This window comes from Sinocyclocheilus grahami, unplaced genomic scaffold (genome assembly GCF_001515645.1).
Source record: "Sinocyclocheilus grahami isolate Dianchi unplaced genomic scaffold, SAMN03320097.WGS_v1.1 scaffold1377.1, whole genome shotgun sequence".
In the NCBI taxonomy this organism is placed as follows: Eukaryota; Metazoa; Chordata; class Actinopteri; order Cypriniformes; family Cyprinidae; genus Sinocyclocheilus; species Sinocyclocheilus grahami.
Genome location: NW_015506556.1, coordinates 29,969 through 48,878, shown reverse-complemented (window position 1 = coordinate 48,878; position 18,910 = coordinate 29,969). Strand labels below are relative to the sequence as shown.

Genomic DNA, 18,910 nt, shown 5'->3' with positions numbered 1-18,910 from the left:
TTTCAGAATCAGAAAGAGCTTTATTGCCAAGTATGTTTGCACATACAAGGAATTTGTTATAGTGTCACAAGCTTCCAGTACACTGAGACAACAACAACACACAGATAATAAAAGTGAGATGTGAATAAAATACACATGCATAAATATAAACCACAAAAAAAAAGAATAAATTGTATGTACAGGTGTGCTATAGATGGAATAGGAATATAATAAAATAAAATAAGTTGTAGGGATGTACTAGGGTTTAGGGTGATAAATAATTATAAGGTTATTGCACATACTGTACTTTAATTGCACAATGGGAGAACATTAACTGTTCATGAGGTAGATTGCCTGGGGAAAGAAACTGTTCTTGTGCCTGGCTGTCCTGGTATTCGGTGCTCTGTAACGCCGACCAGATGGCAAAAGTTCAAAAAGGAGATGGCTTGGATGTGATGGATCCAGAGTGATTTTCTGAGCCCTTTTCCTCACTCTGGATGTATACAGTTCTTGGAGGGTAGGCAGGGGGGCACCAATAATCCTTTCAGCAGTCCGAACCGTTCTCTGTAGTCTTCTGATGTCTGATTTTGTAGCTGAACCAAACCAGACAGTTATTGAAGTGCACAGAACAGACTCGATGACGGCTGAGTAGAACTGTTTCAGCAGCTCCTGTGGCAGGTTGAATTTCCTCAGCTGGCGAAGGAAGTACAACCTCTGCTGGGCCTTTTTAACAATGGAGTCAATGTGAGTGTCCCACTTCAGGTCCTGAGAGATGGTGGTGCCCAGGAACCTGAATGACTCCACTGCAGTCACAGTGCTGTCCATGATGGTGAGGGGGGGGAGTGTAGGGGGGTTCCTCCTGAAGTCCACGATCATCTCCACTGTTTTGAGGGTGTTCAGCTCCAGGTTGTTAAGACTGCACCAGACAGCCAGCTCTTTAACCTCCTGTCTGTAAGCAGACTCGTCTCCATCCTTGATGAGACCGATGACTGTAGTGTCATCTGCATACTTCAGGAGCTTGACAGAGGGGTCTTTAGAGGTGCAGTCATTGGTGTAGAGGGAGAAGAGCAGTGGGGAGAGGACACAACCCTGAGGGGCGCCAGTGCTGGTGGTGCGGCTGTTGGATGTGAATTTACCAATTCTCACTAGCTGTTGCCTATCTGTCAGAAAGCTGGTGATCCATTTACAGATAGAGCTAGGGACAGAGAGCTGGGTTAGTTTGATCTGGAGGAGTGTTGGGATGATGGTGTTGAAAGCGGAGCTAAAGTCCACAAACAGGATCCTCACATAAGTCCCTGTTTTGTCCAGATGTTGCAGGATGAAGTGCAGTCCCATATTGACTGCATCATCCACGGACCTGTTTGCTCGGTAAGCAAACTGCAGGGGGTCAAGGAAGGGTCCAGTAATGTCCTTCAGATAAGCCAACACCAACCTCTCAAATTACTTCATGACCACAGACGTTAGGGCCACAGGTCTGTAGTCATTAAGTCCTGTTATCTTGGGTTTCTTTGGGATGGGGTTGATGGTGGAGCGTTTGAAGCAGGCTGATTGGCCTCAGTGCTGGGGGATGGTGTATTGTAGTTGGTGATGTCTTTCAGGCCTTGCCACACTGATGCAGGCTCATTGGCAGAAAATCGGTGTTCTAGCCTTTAACCAGGAAATTAACATTCTTAGAATTGACAAGACGGTTGACCCTGAGTGGTCAGCTAAATATCTACAGTGGATCTAAAATATGAATAGTTAATTATAACTAGTTATGGTTAATTATTCATATTTCCCCATGAGCTGATCCGCTACAGTGCAGTCGAAACAGGCTTGTAATGCCTGCTCTGTTTTGTTGGTCCATCTCTTTACAGACTTTACTACATGTTTAGCAGATTTAAGTTTATGCCTGTAAGTCGGTATAAGATGAACGAGGCAGTGGTCAGAGAGTCCTACAGCTGCTCTGGGGACCGAGCGATATGCATCCTTTATTGTGGAGTAACAATGGTCCAGTATATTACTGTCTCTGGTGGGACATGTAACATGCTGTCTGTATTTTGGCAGTTCACGGGAAAGATTTGCTTTATTAAAGTCCCCGAGAATGATTAAAACGGGTGTTGTTGCTCTGTCTCTGTGATCTGATCAGCGAGTTTCTGTAAAGCTGAGCTCACGTGCGCTTGCGGAGGAATGTAAATACTCACAAGAATGAACAATTGAAACTCCCGCGGCGAATAGAACGGCTTACAGTTAATGAAAAGTGCTTCTAGTTCGGAACAGCACATCTTCTTTAACACTGTAACATCTGTACACCACCTTTCATTGATGTAAAAGCTTGTCCCGCCGCTGCGCGTTTTCCCCCCGTTGATTCTGCGTCGCGGTCTGCTCTAAACAGCTGAAAGCCAGGCAGTTGTAGCGCGCTGTCCGGGATGGCGTCATTCAGCCAGGTTTCCGTGAAACACAGAGCAGCAGAGTGTGAAAAATCCTTATTTGTCCAGGAGAGCAGAAGAAGTTTGTCTGTTTTATTGGGTAGAGAGCGGAGATTCGCCAGATGGATGCTAGGCAGCGCCGTTCTGAATCTGCGCTTCCTGAGCTTCACGAGCACGCCGACTCGCTTCCCCCGTCTGCTCCACCAACTACAACGTTCAGCAAAACGCCCGAAAAAACGAAATCCGGTAGAAAATTGTGTGGTGTGTTCTGCCGAATGTTCAGGAACTCATCCCTGGTAAAACTGAACGTGTTTGAGAAACAAAAATCAGGAAAAACTAACAAAAACAGTACAAACACTGGAGAGCCAAACACTGAGGCTGCCGTCTGCGGCGCCATCGCATTATATTATATTATATATAAAATATAAAGGTTAGAGATTGATTTGCATTTCATTTGATCCCCTACCAACCAGCAAGAATTCTGGCTCACTCAGACTGGTTGTGTGCCCATGTGGAACACGGATTAGTCCTGTCACTTTAAGGAAAGGAAAAAGAAAGGACGTGATGTGTGGCCAAGTATGGTGTCCCATACTTGGAATTTGTGCTCTGCATTTAACCCATCCAAGTGCACACACCTGTCCACAGAATCTGTATCTTCCATTCCAACCTCTCCCACCACCATGGGCAAGACCAAAGAGCTGTCAAAGAATGTCAGAGATAAGATTGTAGATCTGCACAAGGCTGGAATGGGCTACAAGACCATCAGCAAGAAGCTTGGTGAGATAGGTGCGATTATTCGGAAATGGAAGAAATACAAAATATACATCAATCGGCCTCAGTCTGGAGCTCCGTGCAAGAATCTCGCCTCATGGGATAAGGATGATCATGGAAAAGGTGAGGGATCAGCCCAGAACTTCCCAGGAGGAGCTTGTTAATGATCTTAAGGCAGTTGGGACCACAGTCACCAAGCAAACCATTGGTAACACACTACGCCGCAATGGACTGAAATCCTGTAGCACCCGCAAGGCAGAGACATGCGCGGGACGGATTTTTCAGTTTCTGTCCCACGCCCGCCCGCTCCCACAGAAAAATATCTTATCTGGGCTCGCTCCCGCCCGCGACATTCATGTTTTGTTCTGCTCCCGCCCGCAAAATAAATTTACATCAAATGGTTCTGTATCATCTCCTTAGATCCACAACATCCCAGTATAAATGCTCCCGATAAAATATTTGTTATTTAGGCTAAGCATCAACATTCACAAACCAGTGTTATTTTTAATTGAAAAGCAAGCATGGGCAGCTGCGTGCATGGTTTGGCATGGCAGAATGCAAGCAGCGCTTTCTTTATTATCACTAAAAGATGACATCTCAGTTCATCGCGATCTCATAAAGCTCTGTTATAACAAAATGAACATATGCACAATTAATCTTTCACAATGTATACACTTCGTGTGTTAAAATGAGAGGATTCGTGAGCACGTAATTTCAGCACTGCGGTGAGTAGATTCTAACTTAATCACCTCTGATTGGCCATTGCGTTCCAGAAATCAACAACTGAGTCTGTGATTGGCTACATTGCGCAACACTTTAATCACGTGTTATAAATAGAAACTCTGCCTAGCTTGCGTGTGATAATAATTTGATTGTTATTAGTTGTTCTTTTTGCTTTTGTGCAACACATAAATAACTTTATATGTTTTAGACATTTTATGTTTAGATAATTTCTATTTTGCGGGAGTCCCGCGAATCATTTTATTCTCCTGCATCCCGCACACATACGAGTCTCTTCTCGCCTCACCCATCAAGAGTTGTTCCGCGCCGCACCCTGTTGCGTTGGGCCCCGAGGGTGCAGGTCTCTACTGCAAGGTCCCACTACTCAAGAAGGCACATATACATGCCCGTTTAAAGTTTGCCAATGAACATCTTAATGATTCAGAGAAGGCTTGGGGAGAAAGTGGTGTGGTCAGATGAGACCAAAATTGAACTCTTTGACATTAACTGTGTGTGTGTGTGTGTCACATGTGAACAAAAACTTGATTTGTTGTCTATAACACGTGTGAACATATAACACATTTGAAAAAAGTTCAGCAAGGAACATACTCATATATGCAATATTGCTATAATAAATATTAAACATAAATCATTATAAATCTAGTTTTGATCTCTATTAGGCCATCCACATTTGTATTTAGCATAAATGTAGGCAACTGTAAGGAAATTTATTTTCTTGCCCCGGAAATACATTTAGAAATGTACAGTATTTTGGTATATAAGGGGTTGAAACTAAATACGTTTTCTATTTCAAAATTATATTTCATTGAGATTCACTGTTTGCAACATATCATATATATATAATATGTGTATATATTTATTAACCAAAATAAGTAAATATAAAGTAAGCATGTTTTCTGCCATCTCACCAACTCTTACAATTAATATTTTGTACCTTTAAAACTCACATTTTAAAACTCGCTTTAAAACTCAAAAGTGTTCTCGTTTTGCTGCGTTTTCCTAGAGCTGCAGGTTTTTTTATGTATTAAATCAACAGAAATTCCACCAACTTGCATCACAAAACTATTTAAAATGGGACAAACACTGTGAAGGTCAGACAAAAATGATCAACGATCTTGTTAAAAGTAAAAATAAATGTTCTTACAGTATGTCCAAATGTTGCCATCTGACATCTTTTAAAACAGGCTGCTTGGCTGGCTTTTTTTACTAATTGGTCTTTTTTTACTTGGAGAGGATGTTCTGAACAGTTTGTTTTCATAAGTACGTAATACATATTTGACTCAAAAGACTGGAGAAACATGCTGAAAAACACAATGACTACAGATAAGCTAAAGGTCTATACTGTAGATAGACCAAACACTGAAACTGGCCGACACACATTTCTACAGTAATTTGAAAACTAACAACTTGCTTGTGTCTTTCCAGGTCATTGACACCCTATCAAAACTCTCTCATACGCCTTTTGCACAACAGAAAGGAATCAGGTGAGTTTGCATTTATAATGCAAGAAAATAATCAGTTGTACACATTAAAAATCATCTTATTCTCTGAGCTAAAACAAAGAATTCTGTACCTATTTCACAGGTCATTTCCCACAGAGGAAAGCACTGAAAATGAAGACATATATATCCACTTGGCAGATCTGATTGAGTAAGTATGAAGCTCTCTTAACCTAATTGGGCAGTTGTTTTGATCGGAAGCAATGAGATATTATTTTTTGACTGAAACTCATTAGCACTTGTGGTTTTAGTCACCCACGTATATATAATATATTCATGTTTTGTTTCGGAAGAACAATTCATATTTTCAGTATTATATGAGATCTATAACCTACTTAGGCGTTGTGTGGGAGGAATGTGAATGGATGATGAATAGTAAGTTGTCAAAACAGGAAGTTACACTGGAATTTTCTGTAGAAATAGACCCATACATACAGCAGTGCACTGATCTATTACATTTAAAAACCAGTAGTCGCAAAGTCTGAGAGTTTTGACTGTTGTGCAATCATATTGTGTTCATATTTTTATAGCAATTTTGAAGTCCTAACCTGAATATGTTTGTGTGAACAGTGAGGAGCTGGAGGAAGATATTTATGACCCTGTGTATGGAGATGTGGAAGGAGGAGAGGTGTATGAGGATCTGATGAGGACAGAGGCTGCTGCGTCTCAAGCGGTACTCAAATGACTCAATACCACACACACACACTCTCCAAATGCATCAAAGTGTTGATTTTCTTTGTAAAACACCTACTCCTTCTCCTACCCGAAATATGGTCGCTTTTTCGTAAGTATCTCTATGAGTAAATTCACTGTAAACACGAAAAGCACCAAAAAAACAAAACAGAAAAAACTTGTATCTTTAAACTGGATGGGTTGCATTGTGACCCTTTAAAACTTTATTAGGTTGTGTTTTTGAAGCTGTTTTTTGGATGGCTGGCTGTAGTCTGAATAAGTGAGTTGTGTTGACAGAAACAGGCCGAGGTGGATATCAGAAGCTGCTGTCTTCTAGAGATCAAACAGACGGAAGCCAAATACACTGAGACCCTGGAGACCATTGAGAAGGTGAGATTCACATTCGCAGGATGGAGAGTTTTATCATAACGTGCTTCACATAGTGATGGACAGCTGCTCCGCTGTTGCCACACAAGGTAGGATATAACTTTCCAACATGGAGCTAAAAAAAACTTTTATTTCTGTCATAACAGTACTTTATGATTCCACTGATAAAATTCATCTCAGCAACAGAAATTGACAAGATTTTCATCAATATACCAGTGAGTAAAGCTGACCACAATGTTTCTACATTTTTTTGTTTTAAATTTTGTCTGACATTTTCGACAAATTTAAATTGTTTATATGTATATTTGTGCTTCACAGGACCTGGTTAAAGTTCACAAAAACCTATTAGCTGAGATTCAAGACTCCGTTCAAAATAAAAATGCAGAAAACCTCCACCAAATCTTCATTATTTACAAAGACAGGTACTACTGTATATATGTTATTTTCCAGTAAAAACATCTAAACATTCCTAAAACAAGATACAATTAATAAATAGAGAATAACAAGTAAATAGTAAATAAAAAAATAACAAGTAAAAAAAGTTACTTGAGAAGCAAAACTGTGTAAGACTTGTTATAATTTTTTATTTTTAAGTAAAAGAAATATAGATTATATACTATATACCAGGGGTGGCAAATGTCAGTTCTGGAGAGCCGCAGCCCTGCAGAGTTTTGGTTTAACCCTAATCAAACACACCTGAACAAGCTAATCAAAGTCTGAAGGGTTACTAGGAAGCTACAGGCAGGTGAGTTTTTATTAGGGTTGGAGCTGAACTCTGCAGGGCCGGAGTTCGCCACCCCTGCTATATACAACTATGTTATATATATCATACTATACTATATATATATATATATATATATATATATATACAGTGCCTTGCAAAAGTATTTTTCATTTATTGATATATATATATATGTATATTTATATTTATTTATTCATTTATTTCACGTTTTGTAATGTTGCTGCCTTATGTTAAACTGCTTTAAATTACTTTGTTTTCCCACAACGATCTAAAATCCATACACCATAATGACAAAGCAAAAACAGAACTGTCACAACTTTGTAAATGTATTAAAAATAAAAAACTGAAATAAGTACATTGCATAAGTATTCACTTATATAACTCAGTACTTAGCTGAAGCACCTTAACAGCCTCAAGTCTTTTTTGTTTGATGTGACAAGCTTTGCTCATCAGCTTTTGGCAATTATCTGCCATTCTTCTCCTCGCCTCTTCACCTCTCAAGCTCTGTCAGGCTGGATGGGGGCAGATGCACATTTTCAGGTTTCTCCAGAAATATTTGTTCAAGCTCAGGCTCTGGCTGGGCCACTCAAGGACATTCACAGAGTTGTCTATAAGCCACTCTTGCTGTGTGCTTAGGGTCATTGTCCTGTTGGAAGGTGAACCTTCTGCCCAGTCTGAGGTTCTGAATGCTTTGGACTGGGTTTTCATTAAGGCTATCTCAATATTTTGGTGCATTGAGCTTTTCTCTGACGAGTCCCTCAGTCCCTGCCGCTGAAAAACAGCCCCACAGCATGAGGCTGCTACCAGCACATCTTACTTTTGGGATGGTACTCTTCAGGTGATGAGCAGTGCCTGGTTTCCTTCAAACATGATGCTTAGAATTGAGGTTCATCTGACCAGAAAATATTGTTTCTCACAGTCTAAGGGTCCTTTTAGATTATTTTTTTTGCAAATTCCAAGTGTGTTTTCATGTGTCTTCACTGAAGAGAATATTGAGTCAGGCCACACCGCCATAAATCCCAGATTGGTGGAGTGTTGCAGTGATGTTTGTCCTTCTGTAGATTTCTCCAATCTCCACATATGATCATGAAGCTCAACTAGAGTGACCATCAGCTTCTTGGTCACCAGTCTAGACAAGGCCCTTCTTCATCAATTGCTCAGTTTGGCCAGGAGGCCAGCTCTAGGAAGAGTTCTAGTTGTTTCAAACGTCTTCCATTATGGATAATGAAGGTTACATGAACCTTCAATTAAGCAGAATTTTTTCTGAACTCTTCCCCAGATGTGTGGCTTGACGCAAACCTGTTTCTGAGCTCTACAGGCAGTTCGTTTGACCTCAGGGCTTGGTTTTTGCTCTGATATGCATTTTCAGCTGTTAGACCTTTTATTAAGATTTGTGTGCCATTCCAAATCATATCCATTCAATTGAATTTGCCACAGGTTAACTTCACTTGAAGTGTAGTAACAACACTGCAAGCAATATGAATGCTCCTAAGCTAAATTTCAACTGTCCCAGATAAGGGTTTGAATACTTATGCAATGGAATCGTTTAAGTTTTTATTTTTTATATATTTGCAAAGATGTTAAAAACCTGTTTTTTGCTTTGCCATTGTGGTGTATGGAGTGTAGAATGATGTGGGGAAAAGAGTAAAGCAATTTAATATAAGGCAGCAACATAACAAAACATGAAAAAAACTAAGGGGTATGAATACATATATATATACTGTACACACACACACACACACACACACACACACACACACACACACACACACACACATACACATACACATATATTTATTTTTTTTTTTTTTTTTTTGAGTAAAGCAATTTAATATAAGGCAGCAACATAACAAAACATGAAAAAAACTAAGGGGTATGAATACATATATATATACTGTACACACACACACACACACACACACACACACACACACACACTCACACATTTGCATCCAATTACATTTATTTTTCTTATTTATTTTTTATTTATTCTTATTACATATATTTTTCTTATTTATTTATTTAGTACATTTTATGTGAAATGTTCAGTGTTCAAAAAAAGAAATTATATTGAGGAAAAATTAATTAAATGTGTGGGGGGTGACAGATGTCGAAATCTGTTTAGAATCAAATTTTGTGGAAATCTGCAGAGCTTTCATTGAATCTCTGCGGGCCTAGTTAATATTTAATATTTCTAGAATGATATTACTAAGCACGGCTGATGTGTGTGTGTGTGTTTTTGCTAACATTTACCCTGTCTGCTTTAGGCTTCTGCTTTATGGAAAATACTGCAGTCATGTAGAATCAGCCATTTCTCTGTTAGACTTCATCTGTAAGGAAAAAGAGGGCGTTCGACTGAAACTAGAGGTTCAAAACACAGTTTGATTTTCTGTCATAATTACAATATTTCATTCTCATTTTATAATCCTGACCCAGAAAAGATAATTTTGTTTAGAATGTGCTTTTCCCATAACCAAATCACTAAACAATCATTTTCTTTTCAAGGTTTTGTAGAGCCTTCTGTTTTCCAGATTCAGTTTATTTTGTGTTGCAGGAATGTTCGAAGAGAGCCAACAATGGGAAATTCACTTTGAGAGACTTGCTTGTGGTTCCCATGCAGCGAGTGCTAAAATACCCACTACTGCTTCAGGTACAGTTACATACACGCTATTAGCATTATATATATATTGTCCTCTTTTAACACTTTGAATTAACACTAGAGCAATGCATATCACAATTTTTGATGAGCTTTTCTGAATACAGTACTGTCAGAATGGCCCTGTTTGATTGTCCTACTGATATTTACCACATGGGGGAGATGTCTGGCTAGTTTTCTCTTATTTTATGACCACAACACTACGTGAACTTAAGAATTTCTCACTGCTGTAGGAAAGTTTTACTCTCCTGTTTTCAGATGAAGTACAGCTTGTTCAAATCAATACAAGAGGTCATTATATTAAAGTCAACGTGAAACTGTAGTCACAACCCGTTTTACATCCATAATTTCTGAGTATTACATGGGTATCCAAATAAATGTAAGAGAGACTTGATTTTATCCATTGGGAACTTTTTTGCAATGTTTTGCAAACTGACAGCCAATGAGTGACTTACTTTATGAGGTATAAATACTGTTAAATAGTGACATTATGAAATCTGGCAGGATAGGGTTGATTCTGAAGTCTGAAATCTGATCAACTTTGAAGTCAGTCTCTCAAACCCTCCAGCAGCACCAGCAGCAGCATACATTTGAACCGTATTGAACAGAATGGTCTAGAATAAAATATTTTTTTCCTCTCTTTCCTTGGAATTGAGCAAGATCAATGTACCTGGTGGATTTAATTTCCATCCAAACTAGATTTAGAACTGAAAGTGAGTCTGTATCTTGGTGTATGGACATATTTTAAAGGGAAAGTTCACCCAAAATTTTAAATAATTTATACACCTTTATGTATAATTTTTTATTATCATTTCTCCATGTAACGAAATTCACCGAGGCCCAATGGTGTTTAGACCTTTCTGACTTTCAAAATATATTGTTTTGTGTTACAAAAATTATTTGTAAATTTTAGTAGGTTATATCTGCTGATAACCTTTGAAATACTTTTCCTAAAATGACCACCAGAGGTGCTATGACCAAACAAATCTACTCAACCATACTATGCCAGAAAACAAATACAAAAGCAAAATAAATGTTCTAAGTTGAACATTTTAAAGAATTGTGTAACAAAAACTAATTTAATATGTATATATTAGACTGCTTAACTTGATCACTAACCATATAAAAATATTACCAATAGTTAGCAATCTTATATGAGATTATATGAGATATATGTCTTTCTAGATGATTTTACTGTTAATTTACAGTAATTTGTAAATTTTAGTAGGTTATATCTGCTGATAACCTTTGAAATACTTTTCCTAAAATGACCACCAGAGGTGCTATGACCAAACAAATCTACTCAACCATACTATGCCAGAAAACAAATACAAAAGCAAAATAAATGTTCTAAGTTGAACATTTTAAAGAATTGTGTAACAAAAACAAATTTAATATGTATATATTAGACTGCTTAACTTGATCACTAACCATATAAAAATATTACCAATAGTTAGCAATCTTATATGAGATTATATGAGATATATGTCTTTCTAGATGATTTTACTGTTAATTTACATGTTTAATTTAATACCATGTTTCCTAATAAGCCAAGTGACATTTATTAAGTTAAATGTGGAGACGGCATATCTATATGTAGTATAGAATAATATAATCATCACAGTTACTACACTAGTCTTTGTATGCGAGAGGTCCTTCACCACAGGACAGAGATGGCATGAGAACAGAAGTGAGTGGACAAGTGTTAGAGACGTGTGTCGCCACACACCTGCCAGGCTGATCCCCCCCCCCCCCCGCCCCCCCTCCCACACACACAAAAACAAAAGCAGGGACAGGTGGCAGTGTATCTGACACTCTGCCCCATGCAGTCCTGTTCTCAAGCACATTGTGTCCACTTTCTCTGGAATGACGCAAACATACTTTTTAATATCCTATTGTAGCATATTTGATTTTTTTTCTTTATATGTGCATGTTTGCAGTTGTTTATATAATAGAGCCTCCAAATCACATGAAATCTAATTTTTACAAACCCAGTATGAACTACATAAATATGTTGTTTCATATCTGATGCAGTTTTATTTTAGTATCACTGAGATACTAAATTATTTTAGTATGATACTCAATGATACTAATTCAAAATATATATTTTTAACATTTTTTAATTGTTCATTTGTTTTAAATATATGTCTATATGGTTTTTATTAATTGTATTCAAAAGTTTTTATTTTATTTCAGTTCATTTCATATTTTATTTCAAGTAACAAAAATGTTTTGTTGTTTTTAGTTGTAACTAACTAAGATAATCCTGATCTGATTAAATTTGTACTTTTGAAAAATAGTTTCACTGTTGGTTCAGATCATATTTCATGTAGTTTTTCGTGATGTATGATGTGATGCGATTGTAACGTAACACATTTCTTCTATGTGGCACTCAGCATATTTTGAATGAGAAATGTGCGAACAATAGAGGAGCTTTTGACACTGCATATTTACTATTGTGTAAATGTTGTAAATACAGTCTGACACTTATGTCATTTATGTTATGTTGTTTTCAGTCCTCTCTTTGTCTTGCATTTCTTGCCTTTGTGCTTATGCGTAAGTCATCACTATGGCTACTAGGGTAGATACTGACTACACTGTCAGCACAAATGAATCAGATTTCATAATTTGCAAAAAGACAGCGTAGATAAAAAAAAATAATAATACAGATCACCACTATCAGTGAGTTTTGTGACAGAAATACAGATGAATGTGTGAAAGGGGCAGGATTTACTGGTAGAGCTACGGGGACGAACACTGAAATCTCATTCATCCGTAAGGTAGGTAATTGGGTCTCCATAAGCTCCTGCTCCGTGTTATACTTCCAATACATTTAGGAATATACGCACACCTGAGTCTAGGTGCACGTCCTCACACACACATTCCCAAACACACATGCTTGAGCTTCCATCAAAGTCACAGCAGTGGTCTGGGTCAGAATGTAAATCTGGAAAGAGTGCTGAACTTTCTAATCACCTTGTTTACTCGCTGCGATTGGGCTGTTTGTCTCTCTCCAGCAGCATTCGATTGCACTCTGAAAACAAATGCATGTTTCGGATGAGCTGCACAGATTTCACACTTGGAACAACACCATTTCTCTCCCAGCGTGTTTGTGTGCTCACGAGTCTGTTTGTGCACAAATCCAAAGGCCAGATTTGTTTATCAAGTTAATTAGTTATGTTATAGCGTGGATCTCGAAAGGTTCTGTTGACGTTCTTCTCCATATCGTGGAATAAATCTGGTTCAAATCAAATTGTCCGGCATTCCCTCAAAACTGACCTGGCGTGCTCATTGGAAACTTGGCACTGTGGTCACTCTGTTCTGTACCTGGGGTTTTCAGAAGTTTTTAGTGAAGCAGTCTAGTCTTGACTCTTCGGAGTTTTCATGATGATGTTGGGTCTTCATTTCATGACAGAACAGGGAATGAACTTATTTTCAAAGACATATATGTGTGATCATGATAAAGAAAGAAAAGGATAAATTATTCAAAATATCTAGAAACTTTAACTAAACTTTAAAATCTTAGAAATATGCTTTAAATAGTTTTCAAAAACTTTTTTACATTTGCACAAAAATATTTAATTTCAGTTTATTTGAAATATTAATAAGTTAAGCACTTTTGTACAGAGCCACACACGTGAGACACGTGAGAACAAGATATTGTGGCCGCAAACTAAACCAAAACGAGGGAACTTATTATTACAACATGGCCATGATTTACCCAAAATGATGTTAAGAATGAATAAAATGTGTGATATGTCTATTTTCCTCACATGTCATGTGCGTAGGTCTATTTCTAATTCATTGTTTTCTAATAAAAAATAATAAAATACTATGCCAAACTACTTCTTTCATTTCAAGAATTTCACTGTTTTAATGAGGATTTTTTTTTCTTCTAATTTGTGATATCTGGACAATATCATCACAGCATCACGATATTTAAAAAAAATGAAAAACATGCTCATCTTAAAAGAGGTGAATTCAACTCATTTTTTTCTCATTTTTTAATATAGGAATTGGTGAAATATACTAACGACAGCACAGAAAAGAGCAACCTACGATTAGCCCTTGATGCCATGAAAGTAAGTATAGATTTCTTATGGAACCTACAGCAAAATCTTTCAGAAAATACAGATTTAAAGATTGTTAGACATTATTAGAGATTATTAAATGCTCAAAAAAAACATTAAATAAATGTCTTTACAAGTGCAATTTTATTCCCTGCTTGATGTATTTCCATACCGAACCTGAATGTTTGGCAGAGCTTTTCCCTTTAAAAGTAACCAATAGGCTTTCATTTTGTCGCATTCATGAACCACGAATGGCTACTTGCTAGCTGGTTGCAGGTCGTATGTAGATTTTAAGAAGTACTTTGCAGTTTTGTCAGTGTTCAGGACTACACTACATGGCCTCAACGTTAACACATATAGACTAAAAGCCACAAAACTCTCATCATTACCAGCCATGATTTCTCTTTAGCATGTGCCATCAGTATAAGATCATCCCTGCATATACTTGGTAATGTTTTCTTTAATATTGATGAGATTCTAGTATGTGAAGTGATGTCAACTGCTCGTTTCAGTCTCACTGGCAGAGTAGGTGGAAAGCAGATTAATGGCTATGTGAGACACCGTAATGGAACAGAGGCCTGTGGTGATTTAATTTGTTGGAATTATCATCTCAATGTTGATTGGTTTAGCCGGATGGGAGCTGTGAGAGTTGCTCAGACAGGGACTGAACTCATCTACCTGCCTGCCTGTAAAATGGTGTGTTTAATTTAGACTCATAAGTGAGTGTTTGAGCAGAGGCTGCCTTTTAAAATGGAAATCAGCCGAGATCCACGTCATCCCAGTGGGGTCCTTTGAAAGGCCTCTTTCAGTATTTGGAGATGTTTGTACTCGCTGATGAAATGAAATAATTTCCTGTAGAGAGAGAAATACTGGATATATTTTTTCATTCAAAACGTGATGTTTTCATTTATTTCATAATTCATTTATTAGCCTACTAATTATACTGTATTATCAGCATCATTTGAGAACAGTTTTTCATGAAAAGAACATGAATTTTATAATGTCTTTTAGTATTTGGTTTGTCTCTCTTTTGCTTTAAAGCCCTGAAACCTGATGAGCTTGTTGTCCAGCATGATTTGAATATATATATATATTTTTTGTAATAAGCATGTTGGTGAACAAGCCATATGATCAATGTCACACATTTACTAATCTGATTAGTAACATAGAAATATAGTGCAGAATTGGAATTATTACACACACACACACACACACACACACACACACATGCTGTTCTTTTGAATTTGAATGAATAATGAATTTTCTATTCATTAAACTATCCTGAAAAAAAAAGTGTCATGGTTTCCACCAAAATGCACTATGTTGCCAAGCAGAATTGGAATTATTACACACACACACACACACACACACACACATGCTGTTCTTTTGAATTTGAATGAATAATGAATTTTCTATTCATTAAACTATCCTGAAAAAAAGTGTCATGGTTTCCACCAAAATGCACTATGTTGCCAAAAGTATTGGGACACCCCCTTCATTTCCAAGCACTTCCAAAACATTTAAAGTCACACCAGAGGTGTTCAGCTGGGATTAAGACCAGACCAGTCGAATTCACACTGACTGAATCAATCATTTTTTTTAACCTTGCTTTATACACAGAGGCATTGTCATGTTAGAATAGAAAGGGGTGCTTTCCAAACTGTTGCTATAAAATTAGAAGCACACAATTCCCTAGAATATCATTATATCCTTAAACATTAAGATTTGTACTCATGGAAATGACTAAAGTAGTCAAACCTGTTCGTTAGAAGGGGGTGTTCCAATACTTTTTGGCAATATAGTGTATTATGCAGCACAACTATTTTCAACCTTGATAATAATAAAATATTTCTTGAGCAGCAAATCAGCATATTAGAATGATTTCTAAAGGATCTTGTGACAATGAAGACTAGAGTAATGGCTGCTGATTAGTATATATATGATATGTGCATGAATCGAGGTCCGTTTTCTTTTCCTTCATTAAACAGGACTTAGCCCAGTATGTAAATGAGGTGAAAAGAGACGTTGAGACTCTGAGGGAGATTGATCAGTATCAGAGATCCATTGAGAATTTGGTAAGTTGTACATAATAAACATTACCTCTGCTTTAAAAAGAATAGTTTACTCATGTCATTATTGTTTTCCTGTCTGCCCATGAATGTCCCTTCACAGAACCAGTGCTTACTTTCTTATGGAAGACCGAAGGGTGACGGTGAAGTCCGTTTGGTGTCAAATGTGGACAAGCGCAGACAGGACAGGTGAGGCTTAAGGCAAAATCTTTTACTGCAATCCACTCTTGTTTTTACTTTCATGTCATGACGTGTCAATGTTGCAGACATATTTTTTTGTTCGACGTTGCTGTAATTGTCTGCAAGAGGCGCGGGGACAACTATGAGATGAAGGAAGTGATCGACCTCAACCATTTCAAGATCACCAATAACCCTACTACTGATAAGGACTGCAGAAAGGTCAGTGAGAAACACAGTAACAGGAATGTTTGTAGGCTCAGAAAACTGCACCCAAATATCAAACAGTCATATTTTTCTCATGATCCCAGCATCTGCTATTCATCATATTGTTTCATTCTGAAGGGTTTTGTAGAGGTCGGACTAGCACAATTCAAGTGTTCTGTAGAATAGAAATCACTCTGATACTTGCCTTCTCCACAGATGGCTCCAGTAACTCTCCTTTAGATCTGCTTTGAACTGTTAGAGTGACATAGAATAAAGTCTTTGCTGGTATTTTTTTTCCTCTGTTAAAATGTTTATGTCCTCTAGGTTGCTGTAGGATATTCCAGTAATATCCAACCCATTTTAAGGACAGTGTGACTTACCAAAGTGCATTTTTATGTAAATCAGTTGTGCTGTTGTAAGCTCTTTAAAACTGCTTTAAGCTCTTTAAAACCGTTCACATGCAGAACATAGGAAAAGTTGAGGTCTTTATCATTTCTGATCAAATACATGCTTTATGTTCTTAGAGTAAATAATGCTAAAAAAAACAACAAACAAATGTTTGAACAACTTTCAGGATCTACTGCTTCTCAATGCAGATTTTCAATTACAATGTAATCTTTTTTTTTTCTATTTTTTTTAAGCCAACAGATATAGCAGCTGAGTTGGATTAATGCATTTCTTGGTTTAAATAGGCTTATACTAAAAAAAGATTTTGTGAGTGTTGTCTCCTGAGTATTCATGAGATGAGCAATCATGCGATGCCCTTTTGTTGTTGTCTTTGCTCTCCATATACATTTCTTACAGAGATGAATAACATTATATTGAACTATTTAAAACCATGTAAATAAAGAAAACAACTTTCAGATAACTATTCAGGTTATTATTCCAATAAATCTCCCAAGTTATTAATTTAAATATTACTTTAAATTGATACACCAACATAAGTTTTTTAAAAATATGTTTGAAGTATTTTTAATATTTTTCTCACACTTATTTGGAATACATTTATATAATTATAAATATATTTAAAATATAATAAATAATAACATAATATTTAAATTTTGAATTGCATGTACTTAATTATATAGGCCTATATATATATATATCTCTCTGAGATCTCATCAACCTGAGATTTTAACAGCCAGGCCTTAAAAAAATAAAAAATAAATCAGCCTGTCCCTTAGACTGTAATGGTGAGTGTAACCAGATCAGGCTGGAGAGCCCATCGCAGACTGTGGCAGACAGATGTTACTGCTCTTTATGAGAGTTGATGGATGGTGACGGATTGCTGCAGCATGTCAAGTCAAATTCTGCATGCTGAACCAACTGCTGTGGAAAGACTTGGTTGCTTTTGACGATAAACAGTCTAAAGTCTGTGTTCATTTTGCGGAGTTTTCCATGTCATGTGAATCAGAAGTGGCCATAGTAAGTGTAGTGTGTATAGAGGTTGCAGAGCTGTGTACTCAGATCGATGTGTTTTTTCAGTCTGTAAAGGTGGGCAGCTCATCCTCAGGTTACCTTTGGTTTCTGATGTTCTTTTGGGGCTTGGCAATAGTTATACAGATGTAAAAATTATGCAGATATGCCTTTAAACTTTTGATATTTTTTTCTCTTTTATGCCTTTCACCAAAAGGAAGGTTTCTTCTGAACAGATGGTCTGGTGAAATCTGTCTCAAGGAGACCTTGGCCAGGCAAAGCCCCGCTGGCTTTTCTGTTTGAAGTGCCTTTCTGTCCCTCCTCAGGACACACTTAATGCACTGATGGATCTTATTCCTTGACGTCTTTGACAAGACCTGTACACAACTGCAAACTGTCTCCAAAACACATGCACACAGACATTGACACATTGGAAATCTTTAAAAATACAGTAAAACTTCAAAACAACCATCATTAATAACTTTTATAAATATTATCACATTACATAATGCTCAAAACTGTAGTTTTAGAGGAAAGAAAAGTTACTGATGCCACAATCTTTGGTTTGCTTGCTTATATTGCAAACATACTAGAGCTTTAATAATTAAAAAAAAAAACTTGCAGTGCAGTTTCATTGACTGCAGTGACTTTAACCAGAAATCTTGTCTGGATTTAATTTAAAAATTACAATGATAAATTGGCTGATGGTTTTTCCCAATTAACTGAAAGATGAGGATTTTGTTTTAGTATTTATTCATATTTTGAATTAGCCTAAACTTTTTTTTTTCAAATTAATTTTAGTTTAAGTTTGAATAATTTTATGTTTTTGTCATTTTTATTACTTTTTAAAAATATTTCTCTTTAGCTTCAATTTATTTGTATAGCAGTTTTTAAATTTTTAGTATTTAATAATATTACTTATTTCAGCTAGGTGCTTCAAAACACTTTATTTTTAAGTTTTTAATCTAATACTTTATTTTATTTTATTTTCACTTACCAAAAAATAGATGGTTAATAGTTTTAGCTTTAGTTAACAATAACACGCTGGACTGGTTAGCGGCTAGGGTGGGATGCTGCAACATAACCCTCAGTAGTGTGCATAAATGCTACACCACA

The 18,910-nt window shown here is 36.9% G+C and overlaps 1 protein-coding gene across 1 annotated transcript in view; it reads left to right on the top strand.

Annotated features, from left to right (window-relative positions):
• LOC107569735 (guanine nucleotide exchange factor VAV3-like) overlaps window positions 1–18,910 on the top strand; it is a gene marked incomplete at its 3' end in the record, with an annotated part of 45,126 nt that overhangs the window by 11,058 nt on the left and 15,158 nt on the right. The window contains exons 3-14 of the mRNA XM_016255885.1: window positions 5,325–5,383; window positions 5,484–5,549; window positions 5,969–6,071; window positions 6,368–6,460; window positions 6,604–6,672; window positions 6,776–6,879; window positions 9,467–9,566; window positions 9,754–9,849; window positions 13,869–13,937; window positions 15,914–16,000; window positions 16,098–16,183; window positions 16,261–16,393. Coding sequence (XP_016111371.1) covers window positions 5,325–5,383; window positions 5,484–5,549; window positions 5,969–6,071; window positions 6,368–6,460; window positions 6,604–6,672; window positions 6,776–6,879; window positions 9,467–9,566; window positions 9,754–9,849; window positions 13,869–13,937; window positions 15,914–16,000; window positions 16,098–16,183; window positions 16,261–16,393 — 1,065 coding nt within the window. The remainder of the gene's footprint in view (window positions 1–5,324; window positions 5,384–5,483; window positions 5,550–5,968; window positions 6,072–6,367; window positions 6,461–6,603; window positions 6,673–6,775; window positions 6,880–9,466; window positions 9,567–9,753; window positions 9,850–13,868; window positions 13,938–15,913; window positions 16,001–16,097; window positions 16,184–16,260; window positions 16,394–18,910) is intronic.